The 24,596-nt window shown below is 35.7% G+C and overlaps 1 protein-coding gene across 9 annotated transcripts in view; it reads left to right on the top strand.

Annotated features, from left to right (window-relative positions):
* The first annotated feature begins 313 nt into the window (after positions 1 to 313).
* USP15 (ubiquitin specific peptidase 15) overlaps positions 314 to 24,596 on the top strand; it is a 166,889-nt gene continuing 142,606 nt past the window's right edge. For all 9 annotated transcript variants that reach the window (XM_001363289.4, XM_001363206.4, XM_056797682.1 and 6 more), the window contains exon 1: positions 314 to 644. In XM_001363289.4, the coding sequence (XP_001363326.1) occupies positions 556 to 644 (89 nt within the window). In that variant the 5' untranslated portion in view covers positions 314 to 555. The remainder of the gene's footprint in view (positions 645 to 24,596) is intronic.

Genomic DNA, 24,596 nt, shown 5'->3' with positions numbered 1-24,596 from the left:
ACACACAGAACTCGTATTAAGGTAGTTGCCATGTTTCACACACATTTGGCCCCAGGCCACACACACGCCAGAGTTGTCATGAAAATGAGGTGTGCACATCTGGACCCTGGAGACAGAAGGGAGGGAAAGAACCAGCGCCGAGAGCCAAGAGGACCGGGCTGTACCGTAGCCTCAAATAGAAAGAGAACGCAGGGATTCCCAGCGGGGGATCATGGATCGGGAGCAATTTACTCGCAGGAAGAGCCAATGAAATTCAAGGTGGTAGTGCTGTAGCTGCAGCCCTTGGTGCTGGCCGTTAGGGGGCAGCAGAGGACACCCACGCGCTCCCCGGCCAAGCTCCCGTCGGCCTCTTCCCTCCCTCCCGAGTCCGCTCCTCCCGCCCCCTCCCTCCTCACCCTCCCCTCCCCCATTACGTCTCTCTAGGTTGCCGACCCGGCGGCGGGGCGGGGCCGCGGGACGCCGTGTTCCCACAATGCTCCGGGGCGGTGCCGCCGCCGCCGCTGCCGCCGGTACCGCCGCCGCTGTCGCCGCCTCCGCTGCCACTAGTGGGAGAAGATGGCGGAGGGAGGAGCGGCGGATCTGGACACCCAGCAGTCCGACATCGCTACGCTGCTCAAAACCTCGCTTCGAAAAGGGGACACCTGGTGAGGGGGACGGGGCGGGGCGGGGACCGAGGCGCCCGCAGCTGCTTGGGGGGAGGGGGGCGGACGCCGGAGGGGAACCGGGCGGGAAGCGCTGGGGCCAGTGTCTTTGCTGAGTGACAGGTGCTGGACGGAAGGGTCCTACCGGGACCACGAAGGACCGGGGGGCGGGGGGAGGGGACCGGCGGGGAGAGGTCAGAGGTTGGGAGAGGTGAGAGGTCGCGGGCGTCCCGCCCTCCCGAGCCGCTCCCAGCCTCGGGCCCTCATCCGGTGAAGCCCCTGCGGAGGGAGGGGAAGGGGCGTGGGTGGACAGGTCTCATCCGGCCCGGATCCCGAGCTTCTCCTTTCTTTTCGTCGTTTCCTCTCCCGCCCTCCTCCCCTTTCACCGACCGCCAAGTTTACTCGAATCCTTCCGGGCCACACAGGTGGCCGGGTCCAGGCAAGGAGACCCGAGGGTCCCGGTCTCTGTCAGGGCAGGAGCTCGGAGTCGGGAGCCCTTACAGCCACCGTGGGGGCCCCACGTGGTCTCGAGCTTCCCGGGGAGCTTGTCATGCAGCAGCAGCAGCTGGAGCGTGTGGTGTTTCACTTGGAAGTTTAGCCCTTGCCTCCCTGACTCGGGGGGCAGGAGAACCCCGCAAAAATCTTCATAATCCCCGTAACCAGCCCGTGGGGGTTGTGTCTAAAGCACTGAGGGACCTACCCACAGCAGACCAGTAGTTTTCTCAATCTGGGGGAGGGAACTCAGACTCCCAGGCAAGCAGTAAGCACTTTTTAAGCGCCTGCTGTATTTGAGGCTCTATGCTAAGTCAAGTAACACTTTTCCTTAGCATCCTAAATAAGGTAAAAGTATCTGTGGGACCATAGGCAAGAAGCTGTCATTTATTTAGTCAGTCAATAATCATAATAGAAAAGATAACATGCTGCCTAGTATGTGCTAAGTGCTTTACAATTATTATCTCATTTGTTCTTCGCAACAACCCTGGGAAGGAAGTATTGTCATTCTCAAACCCCATTGTGCAGAGGAGGAAACTTGGGTTCATATAGGATAAATAACTTGTTCTGGGTCACACTGTGAAGAAGTGCCAGAGGTCGAATTTGAATTCGGGTCTTACTGAACTACCTAAATAAACGTTAGCCATCGATTGTGTGCCAAACCCTATGCTAAGCGCTTTACAATTATCTCATTTGATCGTCACCACAACCCTGGGAGGGGAGGTATTATAGTCCCCATTTTGCAGATGAGGTCTTGGCCTAAAATAACCCAGGTTACACAGCTAAGTGTCAGGAAGTCCAATTTGAACTTGGATGTTGCCCACTACTGCATCATTTAGGTACCCAAAACATTAAACACCAGTGGTGTGCCAGAAACTGCCAACCACTTTTTGCAGAAAAGATGACCCAAATTCATAATATTGGAGGACATAAACTTACTTTCTGATTTTTTTTTAATTTTTAGAAAATTAGATATTACATAAAGTCAGACTCTTATTGTATTTAGATTCTTGGGGCTTAGTGTATAGTAAGTGCTTTTAAAATGTTTGTTGCCTGCCTTCTTGAAGTTATCTATGAGTTATGTATGTGTACAGTCAGTGATAACTTGTTTTCATCACTTGATGTATGTTTTTAGTTTCTGCGTGGTAGCTTCTCTTAAGTGTTTAGCAGTGTGACTGGCACATAGTATAGGTGCCTAATAAATGTTTATTGACTGACTGTGTGCTGTTAATGGGGAAAGTGCTTTCAACCCTGAAAGAACAATTTGGTAATCGGTACAGTTCATATTCATAAATAAAGTTTGCTAATCTGTGGGGAAATTGAGCATATCTCAGTTTTCTGAGCTTTTACTTTGGCACATGATTCTTTCAGAATGTTGTGAGTAATTGTCCTACTAGGTGTATAAGAGAAGATACATGGCTTTATAATGAAAGTGTATGCTTTGAAATATAAATTAGTGTAAATTTTAAAATTTATCTGTACCTTTTTAGTAATGTCATTGAATGATAAAGTCTAGTACACGCCAAAGATCAGCCTAGCCAAAGCTCAGCAACTCCTCCAGATTGAACAAAATTAACCATGAAGCCATTTTTTGAACTTGTAGTTGCAGTTTTTGGTTGATGAAGGGAACATCTACACTGATAAAATTGCAGAGCCTTAAAAGTTCTGTAGTAAGAAGTCCATAACACCGCAGTAGGAACAGTATACCTGTTGTCATGCATGTGCCCATTTTCATTTAAGGGATACTATTTTTAAGTTTTTATTTTATGATAAGTTTGCTAAGAACATTTTCCCCTTATGTATTTGAAAGTTTTGATAGAGTTTTAGAATAGGAATTTTAGAGATCATTTAGTCTAATGTGGTGTTAGTAGTAATTTTGGTATTATTAATGAATTCCACCATTTTTTCTTTTAATTAAAGAAAAGCAAATAAGTGCTGAAGATATGTATATTTTGTATTAAATATTGAGAAATTTGACCACTTTAGTAATGAACTATAATCTGTAGTTTGGCAGAGAAAATTTTGCTCAAATACAGGGGAAAAGTTTGACAAAAAAATTTTTAATGGTAATGAAATACTATTGATCAGTTTTGTTTTTTTTTTTAGTTGAACTATTACCTAGTTCTTTGCTTGCAAAGTGATACTATTATTCTTTTAAATTTAATTCAGATCTTGCCTCAGAATCTAGCTGTTCACACTGGCCACTTAATCTCTCCTAGCCTTAGTTTCTTCTTCTGTAAAATGGAAATAGTAATAGCACCTGGCTCATAGGATTTTTTTCAGGATCAAATGAGATAACATACATTACTTTGCAACCTTAAAGTGCTAAGTAGTTTGGTAACTGTTAATATTAACCTCTGATTAAGGTTTTCTATACATGGAAAGTTTGTAGACATCTAAAAGGCTCATTTGCAGATGGACTGGTGCTTTGGAAAGATCCATAACTCAAACAACCTATCTTTGGAAAGAGTAGTGGAATTGGGGGGGGGGGGGGGGATAGTTAGGAATGTAGATTTTCATAAATTTGTTAACTAAAATTTACTTTTGAAATTTTTTTTGCTTAATTTTTTCAATGAACAAAAATCTTATTTTTTAATCCCACGAACCTTCCCCCATTGAAAAGAAAAAGAAAGTTCTTAAAACAAATATGTAACAATCAAAGCAAAACATTCCACAGTGACCCATATCCAGAGACTATGGGCACCTTAAATTCACCACTTCACTATCAGGAGATGAGTAGCATTATGTTTCATCTTGGGTCTTCTGAATACTGGTTGGGCATTGCATTGATCATGCAATGTTACTGTTATTATATTATATAAATTATTTTCTTGGTTCTGCTCACTTTCCTATATCAGTTCATACAAGTCTTCGAAGTTTTCTCTGAAACCATTTCATTATTCCGTATAACACATTAGTTTTCTATTTATTTACATACTATAATTATTTCACCCCTTCCCCAGTGAATGGGTACTCCCTTAATTTCTAGTTTCTTGCCACCACAAAAAGCCGTCTTTTGTATCATACTTGAGATTTTATCCCTTGTTTGTTCATGAACTCTTGCCCTAAATGTGAATCTAAGAGGTAAATTTGTCCTTTCTCCTATTTTTTTGGTCACCTTCCCTGGCTATTTATACCAAGATATGATATGTGTATGATATTTGCACATATACATAATTATGTCTATAGTTGTGGCAATATTTAGCTGCAGCTTTTACTACATAGCTAGACAACAAGGGGGAAGAGGGAAGTGGGACAGAGAGAAATCTGTATAGATAGATATATCTTGAGGTGTTGTCCTATACCTATATTGTTTTCTGTGTTTCCTATCTTTTTTTAGAATGAATTCTTACTCTGGAGCTGGTTTCTTTCGGTTTATCAAACACAAGGCTATTATGGTTATTTTTGTATGTTGTCTACCTAATCTATTCCATCCTTCTTTACAATTTACTTTGAATATTTTCAAAGGTATAGTCATGTATATGGAATAATAATATGAATTCCATTCATGTGACATTTTAAAGTTCTTACTATGTATAGGGCCCTCTGCTAAGCACTGGGAATCCAAAGGTGAAAAATACCATCCATAAGGAACTTATAGTCAAATATTGGCAGGTACAAGAAAAAGGAACACACATCTATCTACATACCTTAAGTATAATACAAGTTAAAATATGGTTAAGATAAATTTATTTCCATAGCTAGACTGTATGTTTTTTATGTGCAGATACTTGTTTTATACTCCTTTTGTGTGTCATGATGTCTAATAGAGGGTTAGGCACACAGTATATACTTAAGTAAACATTAGAAAAATAATGTGTGTTGTTTGATAAGTATAGATACTTGGGAAAACTGGTGCTTGAATTGAACATTTAACTTTACAATATTAATGATAGCTACCTTAATGAAGGCATGATAAAACACTACAGTTGATGTTGGACTCAAGGTAAATATGATTCAAAGTATTGTATCTATTTTTTAAAGAAGGGAAAGATTGCAGGGAAAGGATAGCATTGGAAGTTTTTGTTTTTTTAACAGTTTCTGAGGACATTTTCCTTTTATGTATTTGAAAGAAGGAAGGTTGAGGTAATTAATAAAAAAGTAATAAAGCTGTCCTTTTTAGAATAAGGTATTCTCCCTGGGCTTTCCTTGGAAAGAGAGGATTCAGAAAACAATGAAGTTAGTTGAACATTTGGAATATAGACTATGAAGAAAGGCTTAGAGGGGCAGCTAAGTGGCTCAGTGGATTGAGAGGCAGACCTGGAGACAAGAAGATCCTGGGTTCAAATATGACCTCAGCCATTTCCTACCTTTGTGAGCCTGGACAAGTCACTTTAACCCTAATTGCCTAGTTCTTACCTCTCTTCTGCCTTGGAACCAATACTTAGTATTGATTTTAAGACAGAAGGTGAGTGTTATGAAAAAGAGAGAGAAAGAAAGGCTAAAGGAACTAAAATTATGTAGCTTGCTAAAGATGCAAGTTTATTTCTTAGACATACCAAGATGACCATATTCTTCTAATTATATTTAATATGAAGAACTTATTGAAAGGGAGCAGACTGTGGTACATGTTCTAAATTAATTGTGAAAAGATGTTAAAGAATCCCCTTCAACATGGCATAACTTAAAATAGAAGCACTCATTTTAGGGTGACTTTTCTGCTTTATTAAAAACAGTAGAACTTTAAAATTACTTCCTTTTTTCTGTTTATTTAGTATTTTTAAATAATATTTTAAATATTCATATTTAGTATTTTACTGTACATATGCATTAAAATGTGTACATGTAGCTAGACTTCCAAATAAGATAAACAAGGATAATTTTTATATTTCTAAAAATATTATTTTAAAGTTAATTTTGGGGAATGGTTTTCATTTGCTTAGCATAAAAATCCTTTGATTAAAAATGTCCTATTTCTAATCTAAGAAAATTCCATACTGGATCAGTTTTTAAAGTATATATTTTATTATGAACTTAAATGTCAATAAATGTAAGCACTTCAAAATGCAAAGAACAGAAAAGAGTTGAAACTTTGAACTTCTTGTATATAATTTTAAAAAACAAATTATTTTTACATAGTCATACCAAAATAGTCCAGTTCCTTCTGAATTTCTTTCTCCATCTTCTGTCCATTTAAAGAATAATTTTTATTAATATCTTTTATTCTTTAAGCCTGCGTTTCCCACTTCTCTAGAGAGCTCTCCCTTCTACTAAAGTATAAAGGAAAGGAAAAACATTTCAGAAAATGAATGTCTGTAGTATCCCACAACCATAGTCTACACTTTTACAAAAGTGTGGGGTTCCTCAGTCGGATTTTCTTCCTTTCTGTTATCAGGACCCACCAGCTTACATCCAAGGATAAAAAGCTCTCCTTACTCCTAGCTACTCTTCACTCTGCTGACCAAGCGTTTTCCTGAAGTACCAGTCTAACCTTGTCATTTCCTCCCTACTCAATACACCCCAGCAGCTTCCTGTTGGCTCCTGTATAAAATATATGCTTGCCTGTTTAAATTGTAAACCCCTCACCTGACCCCGCCTACTTTTCCTGCCTCCTGGTCATTTCCTTCCCTTTGTCATTCTATAACATATTCAAACTGTTCCTTACACCAGGCATTCCTGTCTTTTGCATTGACAGTCCCTCATTCCTGGAATACTCTCCTTCCTCTCCCCCACTTCATAGAATTCCCTTTCTTTGAGAAGAAGATTTCCAAATCAAGAGATCCTAATCTGGACTTTATGAACAGCCCTTTAAATTTTTTTGATAACTTTATTTCATTATAATTTGTTTCCTTTGAAACCTTAGGCATTTTATTTTATTCCTTTAAAAATATTTGGGGGGGGGCGGCCGGGGAGCTTCGTGGATTGAGAGCCAGGCCTAGAGATGGGAGGTCCTAGGTTCAAAATAGACCTCACAGACACTTTCCAGCTGTGTGACCCTGGGCAAGTCACTTAACCCCCATTGCCTAGCCCTTACCACTCTTCTGCCTTGAAACCAATACACAGTATTGATTCCAAGATGGAAGGTAAGGGTTTTTTAAAAAATCAATAAAAAAATTTTTTTTAATTAAAATATTTGGGGAAGGAATCCCTAGGCTTCGTCAGACTGACTGCCAGAGGTAGTCCTTTCCTAATCCCTCCAGTTTTCTTAGGCCCTCCCAGTCAGCCTAATATTTCACTACTTTGTATTTGCTATCTTTACATTTATTCTGTATATAATTTTATAGATATGTTTCTCTTTTAGAATGCAAGCTTCTTATGAGAAAAGATTATTTCATTTTGTCTGTCATAGGTGTTGGTCAGTGTTTAATAAATGCTTGTTGATTAATAGAAACTTTTGAAGTAAAATAATCGATACATAAGCTCTATAAAATTTGTATATCTAATTCTTTACCTTTATGCCATCAGTCCTCAAGAGTTTTTAGAATTCAGGCATTGATTTCAATTGTTTCAATTTAACTCTTTCATCATAATCCCATTCTTTTTCCTGTGAATCCTGATGAGTACAAAGTAATTTTAAAATATATGGTTAGGTAGTATTGCACCTATATTTTATGTTTTTCAATAGATGGATGGATGGATGTTTAATATTTTCAATCATTACCATTTCTGTGAAGTATTTAAAATCAGGGCATAGTATTTATCCCCACAGCATAGACCAAGAGAATAAATAGTCCAGCATAGGGCATGAAGTTTTTAAAAAATCCTTTCCTTCCATCTATAATACTATGTATTGGGTTCCAAGGCAGGAGAGTAGGAGGAAGGGCTAGGTAATGGGGTTTAAGTCACTTGCCCAGAGTTACTCAACTAGGAAGTATCTGAGGTCAAATTTGAATCCAGAATCTCCTGTCTCAAGGTCTGCCTCTCAAACCACTGAGCTGCCTAGTTGCTCATTTTTTTCAAGACTTTAAATGGGAAAACAAAGTCATTTATGGTGCTATTTGTAATGCTGACATACTAAATTCTAGGAATTTTAGAAATACAAATAACTTTTTAGCAAAGTTTTACAAAGCATTTTTAGTTATTAGAAAGCTCATGTAAAATCCAGGTTATTGTTTTTATTTGACAAAAACCCAGTTTATCGTAGTCTTTCAAATTTGCTTATCTTATTTGATAGTATATATGTTGCCAGGTCAATTCAACATACAAGGCTTAATTTTTAAAATTATAACATTTCCTTTAAACTATTAAAGTATTGTTACATAGAGAAGCAACATTACTTAAGTGGGTAGTGAGTGAGCAGGAGGGGGAATGGAGGGTGATCGTGCCTCCGACCATGGCTGGTTGTGTGACTGGGCAAGCCTTTTAACTTCCCAGTATTTAAGGCAAATCTCTGAGACTAGCAAGTTACTCATCAGATGTTGCTCTGGTGGAAGGAATTTCTTCACTGGGAGTTTTTTTTTAATAATAATGAAATCATAGCCTTCAGTGACCCACACTCTCAACCTCCTCTCTCTTTAAAAAACAAAACAAAACGGTTTGTTACATGTATATCTTGCCTTAGGTTTCATTAAAATTTTTAATAATACACTTAATAGAACTTATAGAGTTAATCTCAGCATTTCCTTTTAATTTTGTATTTTTAGATATATGCAGTGTGATGTGGTAGATTAAACACTGACCTTGAAATTAGAAGAAACTTGAATTTGAAGTCCTTTCTTAGACTCAAAATAGTTATGTGACTCTTGGCAAACCACCAAACTTCTGAAAGCCTCAGTTTTCCTCATTCATAAGATAGGGATAATAATTACTAAATTACTGAGCTCACAATGTTCTTACAAGAATCAGTTAGTAAACATTTATTAAACACCTACTCTGTCAACCATTGTGCTAAGCATTGGGGATACCCACTCCCCTAAAAAAGGGCAAAATGACTTTACTTACACACCTAAAATTCTATATAACTATTAAGTGTTCTTTAAATGAAATGTTCCTATTCAAATCAAGTATGTAGAGAGCTAGATATTTTAAATAGCCTATTTTACCTTTAGCTGCAGAATCATACCACTTTGTCCCACTTGTCTTCTGTGACTATCAATTTTTTTTTTTATCTTAGAGTAAGAAAAAGCTGACTTAATTTGCATTTTTTGCCTCTGGTAATCAAAACATTCAGTGATACTATGGTGTACATGCTAATTAGATGTTTGAATGTGGGGAGAAATTATCACTTGATAAAAAATAACATTCATTATGCTATTATGATGGAGGAAATTGGAATATTTGCTATTTAGATTTTCATTTTAGTTACTCATCAATAATTTTGATTATTTCTTTTAACAAACATTACTTATTTAAATAGTTGTGTAGAAATTAAATATTGAGGCAGGGTAATAAAAGCTCATACTGTATTTTATAATCAGACCTAATGCCTTACCAATAATGTGCTAATGATTCATATATTATAGTAAACCGCAGAAAACATTCTTCCATTAGAATATGAATCTACAAGAATAGCCCAAAAATGTTAAAATCCTTGTTTTGTAATATAACCTTTCTTATTCTGTATTTTTAACAAAAATAATTTTCACCATCAATTTTTGGAATCTGGGAACGTAATGCATTGAGAGGTACCAGCTTTTGGTAATTTCTCATCCTGGAAGTGCTTAAATTCCTGCTTCTCTGGCTCACTTCACAACTCCAATCCACTTCACTTTACAAAAGTCATCTGTTCTCATTTCTCCTCTTCATCAATTGTACCTCCAGGATTGCAATTTGGTTTATTTATCTTAGTTTATTTACCCATTAGAGTAATCCAGGCAGGTATTATCCTGAGATGTAGAGAATTTAAGTTTCAAGGTCATATGCCTAATATTAAATTCATCTATGCCAGCATACTGAATTAGGCTTGTTAGAGATGCAAAAAGAAATAAAACATAGAGCCCTTTTGAGATTTAGAACCTAAGATTAGATCCTTAATCTTCTGTTCGGTGGTTTTTTTCCCCATTCCTCCATGTTAATTCTTTGTTCCCCCATGTTTATATAATAATTCCTACTTTTTTCCTTCTTAATATCTTTTGAATAAATTCTCTTTATTATCCATTTTTGCATCCTTTCCTGTACATCTCTTGCTTAGTTCTTAACAGTATGTTAAATGATCCTTTGTCTCCTCTTGCCTCTTCAGTCCATCCTTAAACATATAACTATTGAGATAATCTACCAGTGACAAAGCTAGTTAAATTTTCTATTCAAATATTCTGATCTATTGTAAGGTATCTAGTCCTCTGGAAGGCATTCTTGAGGGAAACCCTAGCAAAAGTCTGCTCTGTAAATAACCTCAGTACTGTATGCAGATTTCTCCTCCCAAAAAAAGTACAGCTGTGATGGGAGATGGGAAAAACATGAAAATATTCTTTGGTTGGAGTGAATCATCGAGTATTATTGCTTCTAAAAGGGCACTCACTCAAACAAGAATTGGGGGGGGGGGTCATCTTCTGTCACAGGAAAGAGAACTGCTTGAGCAGAAAGCTTCAGGCTTGACTTTTCCAACAAAAGAGTATGTCGATGTACTTTTAACTATGGAACTGGAAAGGACCTTGGAAAGTAATTTTTAAAACACTTAGCTTCAACTAGTTGCCCTATACTTGTTGAATACTGGGGAGAGTTACAAAGTAAGAAAGACTTGATCTCTTAACTTCAAAGAGCATGCTGTCAGTTTTTGGAGAGATAAGACAGGTACACATAAATACTTAAAATGTGGTCAAAATAAGAAAAGGCTTGCTATCTGAAAGTTTAGATTCATTCTTGGTTCCAGAAAGGACCATTGCGTGGACATTACTGAGGAGCATATTAGAAAATTTACTATCTAAAGTTGTCTAAAAATGGAATTGATTTGGGGATGGAGTGGAAAATTCCCTGTTATTGGAAGTTTTCAATTGATCTAAGGCCAGATTGCTACTTGTTGGATATGTTGTAGATAAAAGTCATGCCAGGGGTAAAGATCGTACTAGAAGTTGGCATCCCTTCCATTGCTCCTCTAGAATTTAGTTAGTATGGTATGAGAGCAGATGGGAGGGAATCACCTAAACTAGAATTATACTTCATTTTGTATGTAGATTCCTTCCAGTAGAATGTAAGCTTCTTCAGTGCAAAGACTGTTCTTTTGCCTTTGTATCTCCATTGCCTACACAGGATTCTTGTATATAACAAGTGCTTAATTAAATAATTACTGAGTTGAAATATTGAAATACGGATGAGATTTAGAGAAGTGAATTGAAATGTACAGAAAGGTATTGAGGATTAGCTCCTAGCTGTCCTGACTTTCGGTTCCATTTTTTTAACCCCTTACCTTCCATCTTGGAATCAATACTGTGTATTGGTTCCAAGGCATAATAAGAGTGGCAATGGCTAGGAAATGAGGGTTAAGTGACTTGCCCAGGATCACACAGCTAGGAAGTGTCTGAAGCCAGATTTGAACCCAAGAACCTCTAGTCTGTAGGCCTGGCTTTCCATCCACTGAACCACTTAGCTGCCCTCTAGTTTCATACTTTTTGTGCTAGCGACACTGTCCTACACTTCAGAGATGACTCAACTCATACTAAGGAACAAAAGTTTATCTGAAACCAACATAGGATGAAAGGAATGGTTTATATTAATGAAGTAAAAGTATCCCACAGGTCTGTGGTGTCTTATCTCTATGGGTACCAGTTTAAAGTACAAGCTCCAAGACTTAGCCAGATTTAAGTAGTTGAGTGAAACGAAACTAATTTAATTGAACTGTAATACCAATTCAGAAATGGAATGAATTATGAATAAAAATAATAGTGATAAAACAAATTTCATTTAGAATTTTCAGTCATTCATAATGGAATAAATGAAAATTCAACTAAAACCATATCTTAAAAGGAACATTAACAAGCTAAAACAGGTCCAGAAGGGTATGACAAGAATAGTTAGAGGATTCAAAAGAACGCAGTAATGTTTAACTTGGAAAAGAGAAGAGTTAAAGGATATGTGATGTACACCTTGTAATATCCATGGCTTTGTATCTCTGGTTCATAACAACTTTCCCATATAACACATTGTTGTTGTTGTGTTTTAACTCATTAATGTACTTAACATTATAATATGTATTATAGTTATCTGTGTTGTGTCTCCACCCCACTTCTAGACTGAAAGCTCTAGAAGGACAGGAAATTTCTTTAAATTTAGCATCTATTTCCCTCGCCCTTAGTAGTCTCTACACAATAAATGCTTAATAAATGTTTTGCATTGTATTCCGATTGTTATGTAAAATGAGAACAAATTAGAGGAAATTACAGGAAGGCAACATTTGGCCCAGTATAAAGAACTTCATAATAATTAAGGCTCTCCAGACCAGGAATGGATTGCCTCCATTTGATAGTGAGTTCACTTGAAATGGTAAGAAGACCAGGGTTTACTGGGGGGCATCTACTTCCTTTCTTTTCACTCCACTTAACTCTCTTAATCTGGCTTCCTATTTTATTTAATGGAAACTGCTCCCTCCAAAGTTAATGAACAATCATTTAATTGGCATGTTTAATAGCCTGTCCTTCATCCTTAAGATCTTCCTGAATTCTCTGCTGTTTGATACCATCATCCTCTTCTCACCTCCTGAGTCTTCATTCTCCAACTTAAGTAGGTCTTATCCAGCACTGACCCCTTAGCTACTCCTCAGTTTCATCTCCAACTGTCTATTGGACCATAGAACAAGATAACCTATAGATACTTTTAACATGTCCAGAAAGGAACACAAGCCTTCTGTGTTCCTTGGCTGCCTCCTCAACCCCCATCCCTCATTCTCCTCTTTAACTGTTTTTGCAAACAATTTATGTAATAGTGGGATTAAGGTTTATTTGAATGATTGATAGAATTAATTTGTAAATCCATCTGGCCTTATGTTTTTTTACTTTGATAATTTCTTTAAGGTTTGTTCAACTTTATTTTTCTGACATTAATTTAGTTATTTTGTTTTCAGTTTCTTTTTTCTTTCTTTCATTCTGTGTATTTAAAATTTTAAATTACGAGATTTATTGTCATTTGGCTTTCTTTTCTGTTTTTTTTTTTTAATTTACTAATTTATGCTCTTTTGTGAGATTTTTGTTTTCATTTCAACATTGTTCTCTTTGTATAAAGAGAATTTGACCTGTGATTTCGTTGGTATGGTGTAAACCTCAAAATTTCTTAGACTTATAAATGTTGGAAATTTCACCACTGGGAAATTTCATACTTGAAAAATTTCCTATTGATAGTGGGTCTTGGCTATTGGAATGTGAACCCCATTGGCATGAGAGTTTCCTCCTCCTCCCTTCTTAAGATTACTTTAGGACAGAAACCTTTTGCTGAACAATGGAAAGGACTTTGACCTAGGCTTAAGCATAGAACAGGAATTTCTTTGAGTCATGATTGATTTTAGAATTGATACAATGGAGATACTTGGAATCAATCTCTACCTACTCAGTCCTAACAGGATTGAGGAAGGGCTGCAGCATAGATCAAAATTTAATTATTCCAATCTCTACCCTACTCAGGTTAACAGGATTTAGGAAGGGCTGTAGCAAAGGATCAAAGATTTAATTATTTGAAAATATGACCTTCAACAGACATGTGCAAAGCCAGAGACCTCTGGGCGGTCCTGGGTTAAGCTAGAGCCTCCATTGGCACAGGGAAATTGATGGACAGTGATTGGTAGATGTGAGAACTGAGGGGAGGGAACTTGGACGGTTTCCTTAAAGAGAGAGGGGGTTGAAAGCTGAAAGGGTGGTTGAGGAGTTTGTCTGAGTGGTTGGAGTGTGCTCTGAGAAGCTTGCTCTGAAGGAAGCTGAAGGTGGGGGCCTCTGAGACTGTTTCTCCATTTTGGTCATGTGAGTAATAGGGACTGATCTCTTTTCTTTGCCCCAGCTATCTAAGGGCTTGGGCCTTTTGGCCCAGCCTAAACAGAAGGGGTATTTAAGCCCTATTCCCTTCTCTCCCTTTTCTCTCTCTCTATCTCTAATTCCTTTCTTCCTCCTGTTGTAATTAAACTCCATAAAAGATTGACTGCTGACTTGAGTTTTCATTTAGGAATTACATAGCTGAATTCCTTGGTGACCTTAAATTAATATATATCAGTCTTTTAAAGTGATTTCCTTGTCACAATGGTGAACTCTCACTTGAGGAAACTCCTTTTATCAATACAGTTTGGTACCTTTTCTATGCTGTGTAGTCTTAGAGCTGGCAAGAGCATCCCTTCCATTATATAATTAAAGGAAAAAACAAAACTCTTAAAAAATGAAATTATTGTGTACTCTGAGCTGAAGCTAAAATATCAATGATCACATGGTTTTGAAAGCACAAAGGTTGTTTTTTGTTTTCCTGATAATCTTTGTTCTGCATCACATTTTTCTTTGAAAATGTCACTTTCTCTAGATTAGAAACAAACATGCAATTTTTGCTTTTTAAGATATTTTAGTTCTGAGAAGATATTTAATACTTAGAAATAAAATGCCTTTGTTTCTGCATCAAATATTTACAAATAGATTGTAGTGGAAAAATTTTTGCTTTTAGAATTTAACAGGATCATAGTTCAATCTGTACCCAGATATTTGCTAATTGTATGACTAAGAGCAAGTCACTTAATCTCTCAGTGCCTCGGTTTATTTATGAAATTGTTTACTAGTTATATACAAGCCGTATAGAATTGTTGGGAGGAATAAATAAGCTAATATATGAAGAATACTTTATAAACCTGAAAGCTCTAGATTAATGTTAATTACTATAATTATTTTCATAAATGAAAATTTTTTATAGCCTACTATAATAATAAGTAGTGTGATATGTCCTACTAATCTTTTTTGTTGTAACACACATGCTGGAACTTTAGGATTAGAGTACTAATGTTTCTTAAAATGCTATTGCCATAGAAATCATGCCATAAAAATATTAGAAGTACATTAAAGTACCTTTCAGAGCTATGGCTAATTGTGAGAATAATTAATAAAACAAGGGATAAGTGATCCTGAAAAATATTGATTTTGACTATCCAGCATTGAAAAGTTTTTGCATAAACAAAATGAATGCAACTCTAATATAAGAAGAGATGCAGTCAGTTAAGAAAAAAAAATCTTTGCATCAACTATCTAAGTGCCTAATATCTGAGGTAGAGCTAACACAAAATTTTAACTAGTCTCAAAAAAAAAAATTGAACAAAAAAATTCTTAAAAAGAATTACATACTATTAAGAACCATTGTAGAAGATTTCCCTCAACCAAGAAGAGGAATGCAGATTAATGGACGTAATGAGAGAATTTTTTTTTTAACATGGTCTGTTATGTTTGTAGTTTTCTAAACCATGAACCAACTGTGTATCCCTGGTATAAATCGAACCTGAATGTATCTATCTACATAGAAAGAAGTATGTATAATCAAAAGAAATATTTTGATAGGATCTTTTCTTCTGTTTTTACAATTTATGCAATATTGGATTAATTGTTCTTTGAATGTTTGATACAATTTGCTTGTGAGTCTATTTGGTCCTAGATCTCTGTCTACCTCCTGGGTTTAAGGGTATTATAATGTCTGAATTTATTTTTCTGAGATTTAGTTTTTTCATTTTTCTATATCTTATTCTGTTTATATGAGGTATTTTATATTTTTGGTAAATATTCATCTAGTTCATTTAACTCATTCCTTTTATTGAGATCTAGTTGGGCAAAATAATTTCTAATAATTTCTTTTATTTCCTCTCCATTGTAAGGATTCTCCTTTTTCTTTTTGATATTGGCAGTTTGGCTTTTGACTCTGTTTTGATCACTTGGATTTACAGCCTCCATTTATTAATTCAGTGGGGTTTTGCTTTCAGTTTTCCTTCTGTCTTTGATATATTCTGTTTTAAATTTCTCCTTGATTTTTAGCAATTTTTTGTTAACTTTATCTGTAGCTTTTTCCCATATTTTTGAAGTCATGTATATAAAATTAGTTGTGTTTTTTTTTTAATTGAAATAAATGTTGAGGTATAAATTTTGCCCAAAGAACTACTTTGTTAGCATTCCAAAATCTTTGCTCTGTTATTTCATGGTTGCCACTTTCTTTAATGGTATTACTGATTTTTTATGATTGTTCTTTAACAAATAAATCTTTAGTTAAAAGTCTCCATTTGTTTGAATCTTTTCTTAAAATGTTCATTATTATAATTCTAATTTTACAATATTAAAATGTGTTCAGCATGACTGCTTTTCAGCATTTGCTTATTATGTTTTTATGCTAGCCAATGACCAGTTTTTGTCATGATGCCATGCAAAGCTTAGAAACATATATATTTCTTTCTATTCCTATTTATTAATCACCAGAGAGCTATCCTATTCTAAGCTTTTCTAAAATTCTATTCAGGGGTATAATTAGTTGATTTTTCTTTTTAAGACTTGTCTGTGTCCACAGCAGACACTGCCATCTGTATTTCCCTGTCATTCATTTTTGTTAAATGGCATGACATCTGAGTACTGAAAGGAAAGGTTAAATGAATGGCAGGGAGAAATAGAAAGCAAAACTATAACAGTTGGGAACTTTTCAGTGTTCCCTTTCTGACCTAGTTAAATCTCATGAAAAAGATAAACAATTGTGCATAAGCAATATTATTTCATAATGATTCCTTGAAGAATATTTAGTTTTCTTTCCTATTTATTAAACATGTTTATTTTTATTTTTGTTTGAGATCATGATTGATACTGTAGTAGGTTTTTTTCCTTTAGTTGGTTTAAGATAAAATAAGTTCTCCATATCTTTTTTAACTCTTTACAAATCTTTACATTTCTGATGTTTTTTGGAAGAGAGAGAATATGGTCAATACTGGTCTTGAAGTTCCTATATACCTGCCATTTCTTCTCTTCCCTTCACCTAATCTTTATGACTGGTCCTTGTTTTTCCTTTTTAATCCCCCTTTATAATCTACCGTGAAAATTTGAAGCATATTTTGCTTGTATATACTTTTTCTTACACATCCAATTATGAGAGAGAGTAAATTCTTTCCTCTTTTTTTTCTCATTTTATGTCCTGTATTTGTGTTTCAAGATTTATGTACATCTCTGGTGTTTTGATGTGGCGTACTTGAAGATTCTCTGCCCTTAGGGGCAGCTAGGTATCTCAGTTGATAGCAAGCTAGAACTGGAGATAGACGGTCCCAGATTCACATCTGATCTCAGGTATTTCCTTGTCTAGCCCTTACTGCTCTTCTGCCTTGGAACAGATCCATAAGTACTGATTCTAAGACAGATGGTAACAGGTGTTTTTTTGTTGTTGTTGTTGTTTTGTTTAAAGCCCTTTGTTCTAATAAAGGTTCTTTTTGTTTCTATAGCATTATATCAGTGGTGCAGGTAAAATATGCTTGATGGTAAGGCTTTTTCCTTGTTTTTGTTTTTTTTTCTCTTGTGTTGTAGTTGAAGCTTAGTTTTGTATAATCCTGACTGTGGTTCTTGGTACTTGTACACTTTCTTTTTTGTTGTTGTTGCTTGTAGTCCTATTTTCTGACTTGCAGTATGAATGTTTTCAATGTGGGATTCTTTCAGGAGGTAACTGGCGTATACTTTTGGTTTTTTGTTTATTGCCCTTTATTTCTAATTGATTAGGGCAATTTCATGAATGATTTCCGAAACTCATGTGGCAGGCATGGGACTAACCACTGGGGATACAGACATAAACAAGCAGAACAGACCCTGCCTTTGAAGAGTTTATATTTTAATGGGGAAAGCAATACATAGAAGAGGACTAGCCAAGAAGAGGGGTTTGTACCGAGGTCATACCATGGAGATGTTTGGGAAGTGGCTTGTAGGACTGAAAATGGAGTAAGATGTTAGAATCTGGAGTCACAGGAAGGAGATCTTCAGTTCAGAATGAATGTGGAAACTGTAAGGTTACATGTAAATAACTGAGGAAATGGTACAATGGGCCTGAGATGGGATAAATGAAGATATTTTCTTGAAATGTGGTGTCTGGGTTTTTTGTTTGGTCAGAATTTCCAAGAAGTTAAAACAAGGGATGGCCTGTAGTCCAATCTGACCCTCCATCTATTTTTGCATTGCTGAGGTTTAAAACATCAAAACAAAGCTTCTTCAGGCTCCTCTCTCCCCCCAAAAAGAAGCAGATTGGATGTGACCCTTGACCTGGAGTTTGCTGACCCCTAAATTAGAATATTTGTAGTTTTCAGACGGCCTGATTGTCTGAGCTTGCAGTTCGCTTCTGTTTCTCAGGATGTGCAGGGTTTTAACTACCATACAATCCTCTGTTGGATGGAAAAGCGTATTGGTTTTCATTTTTCCGTTTTCCTGATCATTATTCAATTTGGTGATTTCAGATCTTTACTGTAGTTTGTCACTGAACTGAGTTCTTCCCCAGAAATGTTGTATTATTTATTTACTTTTGCTAAACCTTCCACCTATTCCCCCTTTTATTACTATAGTGCTCTAGGGAGAATATTGGGGGGAGGTTTATAAAAAGCTGACATAAAATCATAAGGTATTCCAAAACTCAAACAGATCTGTGATATCACTGATTTAGAAGTTCCCTCCAAAGAGATAGGTCTGTATCTGCCTAATCTGTGCTTCTTGTGTCTTCTTTCTTCCCATAAATTTGCCATTCCACCCAGTGCTCTGGAGTCCTTTACTTTCTCCAGGTAATAAGTGCATCATTGCTGTCCACCTTTGGTCTCTCCATCTAATCTCATTATAAGCCCTGTTCTTCTCTTGCCTATCCTTCCCTGCCTTTCATGACAACTTTTACTCCTGCCTTTTTTTTTTTGAGGTATTTCACTTCTTAGATATGCACCCTGCTTACACTTAACAAATGTCTTTCCTTTGACCTATTTATTTTTTAAATTTTAGGAAGATTTTCATATTCCAAAGCAGAAGATATTTTTTAAAAGTTTAAAGGAAAAAGTATAAATTTCTTTGAGTTATAATAAGAGGATCCTTTCCAGATGCGAAGGTCATGTTTCTGCTGATGTAGCCTAGTGTCTTGTTAATTTTGTTCATTTGTTTTTTAAGCAACAAAATGATGTGATCTCATTTAATATATAGTTAACAGTCACCTCTTGGTCATCTTCTTAGGTCTACAATAATGCTGATAACAATAGCTAATATGTACATAGCCATTACTATGTGCCAGTCCCTGTGCTAAATGATTTGTAATTATTATGTCATTTAATCCTTACAATGACCCTGAGAGTGTAGATACTTTTATTCTCCTCATTTTATAAATAAGTCTGAGGCAGATAGCTTCAAGTGACTTGTCCAGGATCACATAGCTAGTTTCTGAGGCTGAATTTGAACTGAAGTCTTCCTGACAGTACTATATCATTCCCTGTGCCAACTAGTTACCTCCTTGGTAATTCATTCTGATTTGGTACCAGACTAACTTAAATTAACTTTTTAAAACTCTTAACTACATACTTTTCTTCGGCCTTTTAAACCTTCATCTTGTTTTCTATAAGTCTTGTCTTTGTCTTGTGAAGGTTATTTGGAATTAATTTTCTGTTCTTCTTGGCAGCCTCATATTTAGTTATTATGCACTATGTATTTTGTTTTACAAGGATTCCTTGGGGAAAATAAGCAGTTAGTAAATAATTAATCAACAAACATTTATTAAGCATCTGCTATGGGCCAGGCACTGTGCTAAGCATTGGGTATACAAGAAAGAGGGTCCCTGCCCCAAAGGAGCTCAGAATTGAATGATGACCCCTAAAAATAGCAACTAATACAAAACTTAGGTCCAGCCTGCAAGTAGAACTTTACATTTCAATTCTGAGTCACTACTTTTTGTTTTTTCTGCCATACCTTTGAATGGTCATTCTAAATTTCTCTTCCCTGTCACTTTTAAGTTCCTAGAAAGAGTTCTCTACTTTCATTACCTATGGTTTCTGACTACTTGCTTCTAACCTCGACAGTCCTACTGAACCTATTCTGTCCAAAGTCATAACCAAGTTATTAATGTCTAAATTATATGGTATTATCCTTATCCTTATTTGACTCCTTTGTAATTTCTGATACAGTTGACCGTGTCTGCTCCTGGATGAGCTTCTGTGGTACTACTTTCTTCTATTTCTCTGATTACTTTACCTGACTACATATGGCTTTATATAGGCATTATCAGTCACTTGTCCCTTATCTGATCATAGATTTAATGGTATAGGGGAGTGGGAATGCCACACCAGAGAGGGAAGCTATTTAGGATTGTGAAAACTATTAAGATTTTCTGATTGTATTCTATTGCCTTTCTAAGCCACCATCCATATAACACAGATTGCTGAGTCTGGATCTAGCCTTGTGTTTGTTCTCTCTTGCTCTCTCTGCCTTCTTCCCCTCTCCTCCTCTCTTTCTGTCTCTCTCCCCCCGCCCCCCCCCTCCTCCCTCCAAACTTGTCATTTAACCATTATGGGTAATTCTATCTTCCAATATATATGTATTCTTTTAAATTTATATTCTTGGAGAGTTGTCTTAAAACTGTAAAATTCAGTTTTTTCAGACCAATAATTTGATGATGTCATTCTGTAATGAAATTCTATTTTTTATAGATATCAGTGAGCAAAGGAGGAAATGGTGGTAGCCAAAGCGTAATCAAATAATCATATTCTCTCATTTAGAGAACTTTCTCCCTAACTTCTATGAAGTAAAAGCAAAAGCCTCATTATAGTCCAACAATATAAATGACCCTTCTCATTTATGAAATTGTTATGATCCAGGAATAGAGAACTTAAATTTGTGTAGTGTGTTCTACATACACAAAAAAAATTGTTTTTCTATATCCTGAGCTAGTTAGAAATTTGTATAATTTAATGACTTCTAGATGTTTTCAATTCAATAATTTTATTTTCCCTAAATTTAAAAAATTTAAAGTCAGTAATAGTATACATTTGCATGCTTTCAGCATAGCATTTTTTCTATAGTATCAAGGCTGTAATTTTAAGTATTTAAAATTTATTTTTAACATTCTTTTTAAAATTTGGAGGTCTTGAATACTTTCCCTCCTTCTATCCCCTCTCCTGTCTTCTTAGACTAGCAATTTGATTCCCATTATATATGTGAAGTCATGTAAAACATTTCTGTATTAAAGGTTGTCATTTCTTGGTTTGCTATTCTCAAAAAAAAAATGTGATCATTTCTCTTTAAGTTTTTTATTTATACTTCAGAAATTAACAGTATATTCCTTCCCCATTATTAGTGAAATGAGACTCATTATTTGATTACCTTGGAATATACCATGAATAGGAGAAAGCAAAACCCACTTATCCTCTGAAATAGGTATGGCAGGATATTCAGCAGATACAGCACTGAGTTACATAGGTGTGATTTTCCTGCTTCTTTGTTGGCCAAGATAGCCTCCTGGTCAGAAGTCTGAGGGAAGATCTAATACTCCTGAGCCTAGGAAGCTACATCCAGAGCCTGAGCATTTAGACCTCCAAGTCAATTTCAGTGACCTGTAAAGAAAATTTAGTCTAGTTTTGTGGAAATAGAGCTTGCTGATATTGTTTCTACCATACTCATCTCCTTGAAAAGTCCTGGATGATTATGGAGGCAGCATGATGCAGTGGGAAGAGTATTGAACTTGAAACCACAGACTTGGGTTCAAATTCAAGCTCCACCATTTACTTTTGCAAGATATGATTTGGGCAAATCATACCTTCCTGAGCAATTTCCTCATCTATAAAATGAGGATATCAGAATGGATGATCTACTATTCTGTGTAAATTTCTTTTCAAAATCACTTTAATGTAATATTTTTTAACTCTACCGAAAAAGGTGTTTTTTTTATGGGGGAGGGTATAATTTGTTTTGTTTTATCTGAGGACCTATGGTGCACTACTAACAAAATTGATATATGGTATATTTTTGAACTATTAATTTTAAGAAGGTGGCATTGGACAGTGGGACATGCCTTGGATTTTAGAAAGGGAATGGATTTGACTCTCCACATTGCCATTTATTACTTCAATTGTATTATAACTTTGTTGTAAAACTTAACCTTTTTGATACTATTTCATTATCTATAAAATGAAGTGATTTGACTTAGATGATATCTACAACTATGGTTTTATGTTTTCTCTGAAATTATGCTTTAATTATTTTTGATTAGAGGTGTCACTTAGATTTCATTTATAGATGTATCAGTTTAGTTGAATTGGCCTTTTTGTATCATATCGATTTAATTTTAGTGTTTTCTGAGTGCTTATTACTATTGCTAAATATTCCATGCCAAGGATATGTTTGACCATGTAAATAAAGCACACAAACAATTCTTTTTCCTGAAATTTGTTAGATGAAAAGAAAAGTGAGGTGATTCATATTGTCATGTTTGGAGCCTTCCTTGTTATAGGTACAATAAAAATACTTATTCTTCCTCTCACAGAAATTGATCTACTTCTGAAACTGACACTAACCAACTACTTTTCCCCTAAATTATTTGTAGAGAAATTTTCTTTTTTCCCCTTTCTACTCTTACACTTCAGATCTTAAAAAGAACCCAAGCACTGGAGGAAATGGTTTTGCTTATCTTTGGCTATACTATCTTTTGCCAAAAGTAAATACTTCAAAATGTAGATTTCTAAACATATAGAATGATGTGATACTATTCATAGTTATTGATTTTATTACTTTAAACTCCTTAAAAGATTTTTTAATTACATACTAAAAAGTTTTCTTTGACATGTATCTTGTTTCTTTTTGATGAAATGCAATTTAAATTTGAATTAAGAGTTAAATGTACTTATAAGCAATCCTTAACTTTCATTTGAACACCTCAGTATAGCACATTCTGACTGATCCAGGGACCACAGAAGCTCCTTTCCCTTTCAATCATTCCTCTTTTCTTTAGGTTTGCCATTGCCTTAGACTTTTCCTAAATCCCCAGACTGTCCCTACTTGTAATATCACTAACCTTAGCTCCAAGGCTAGCAATAGAAAATAGAAGATAACTGCCAGAGATTACAAATGGATCCCCTATATTCTACCATATCATTACCTATTTACCCAGGCCCTTTCCATATCCATCCCATTCTATTCTTTGTCCCAGACCTTTTCTACTCTGGTGTCTGTAAGAAATGTACAGTACTATCTTTCCTTTGAAATATGAATTAGGCTTTTGTTCTTCATATAACCAAAGATTTTATAAACTTCTTCCTTATACAGAATTTTCTTTATGAAAATCCAGGTTTTTTTTTTTTTAAAGGAAAACTTTGATGTGAAAAGGAAAGTATAATGTCTATTCCAAATTGTACTCAGAAGGAAAAAAAGGGAGAGGGAAGGGGGAAAAAAGGATCACTGGGGTATAAGCCAGGGCTAAGAGAAGTTTGGGTGTATTTTCATGCATCAAGAGGCCCTATCTTCCATAGCTCTATACTATTAATTCATCTTGGCCTTTCCCTTTCCCTAATCTATGGGGTGCTCCAACCCAGTCAATAAGCCTTCTACTGCAAAAGTGAAAAGAAATGGAATAATATGTTATAACTGAATGCATTTTCCTATATGAAATGAGTAGTTACGGTTAGGTTCTTTAGTATCATTAATATATTATTATGCTTCAAGAAGACAATGAATTAAATATGCTTTTGTAGCTAGACCTAGGGGTCTTAACAACCATATATAACAATGTTTCTGTGAGAAAACATATTTCTAGTTCTTAAAACCCAGCCAAAATCAAAACTTTGAAATAGCATACATTCAGGTTTCCACAAACTAGTTTCCCTTTTAGAGGCAAAAAATGAAAGAACTTAATGAATGCCTCTTTAAATAATAGTTGCTGAGGAGTAGGAGGGGTGGGGGAGACATATGGGTTTTAACATAGGAGAAATAGGCCAAAAAGAAAGTCAGAATAGATAGAAATTACTGTCCTGTAGTGCCTGAGTGCAAGAATGTGGCATGGCAAAGAATGAGAACAAACTATGAAATAGCAACTATATAACAAATATAAGACATCTTGTGGAGGGTGATTTCACACATTCTGAAGATAAAATACCATCCATGTTTGTTGAAGTACTAAGAAATTCACAGGGTGAGAATAAACTTGTTCTTCCCAGGATTAAAAGACTGGGATAACAGGCTGGTTGATGGTTCTCTGGTAATCAGTTTAAAAAATGGACAATCTTGATCCACACTGTCTTGAAGTATCTTGTTATCTAAGTTGTGATGGAGGATTCACAAAGGTTTCTCAAACTCACTAATTGCTGACCACTTTATTACAATTAAATGATATGATTAAAAAAAAATCTGTAGCAAAGTTCTTGAGTTTGAAATGTTAGGTAGGAAATTAAAACCTTGTGGAGGACCAAGGAGGTTTAATTTCCCCTTCCATGTCATGCCAAGTTCTGTGGATAGCAGAAGTATATATGGGAAATCAGTTTGGATATGTAATACCAAAAAATGTTTATTTATTTATGTGTGGGTTGTAGTACCAGAAAGACAAGCTCCTAGCCAAGGTATAACCAGTTTGTGAAGGTGGGGGTGGGGATGGGGGGGTGGGAGGTAATCTGGCAAAATGAATTGTCTAGCT

This window comes from Monodelphis domestica, chromosome 5, assembly GCF_027887165.1.
Source record: "Monodelphis domestica isolate mMonDom1 chromosome 5, mMonDom1.pri, whole genome shotgun sequence".
Lineage (NCBI taxonomy): Eukaryota > Metazoa > Chordata > Mammalia > Didelphimorphia > Didelphidae > Monodelphis > Monodelphis domestica.
Note: the sequence above shows the minus strand (reverse complement) of the source record. Positions and strands in the feature narration are given on the sequence as shown.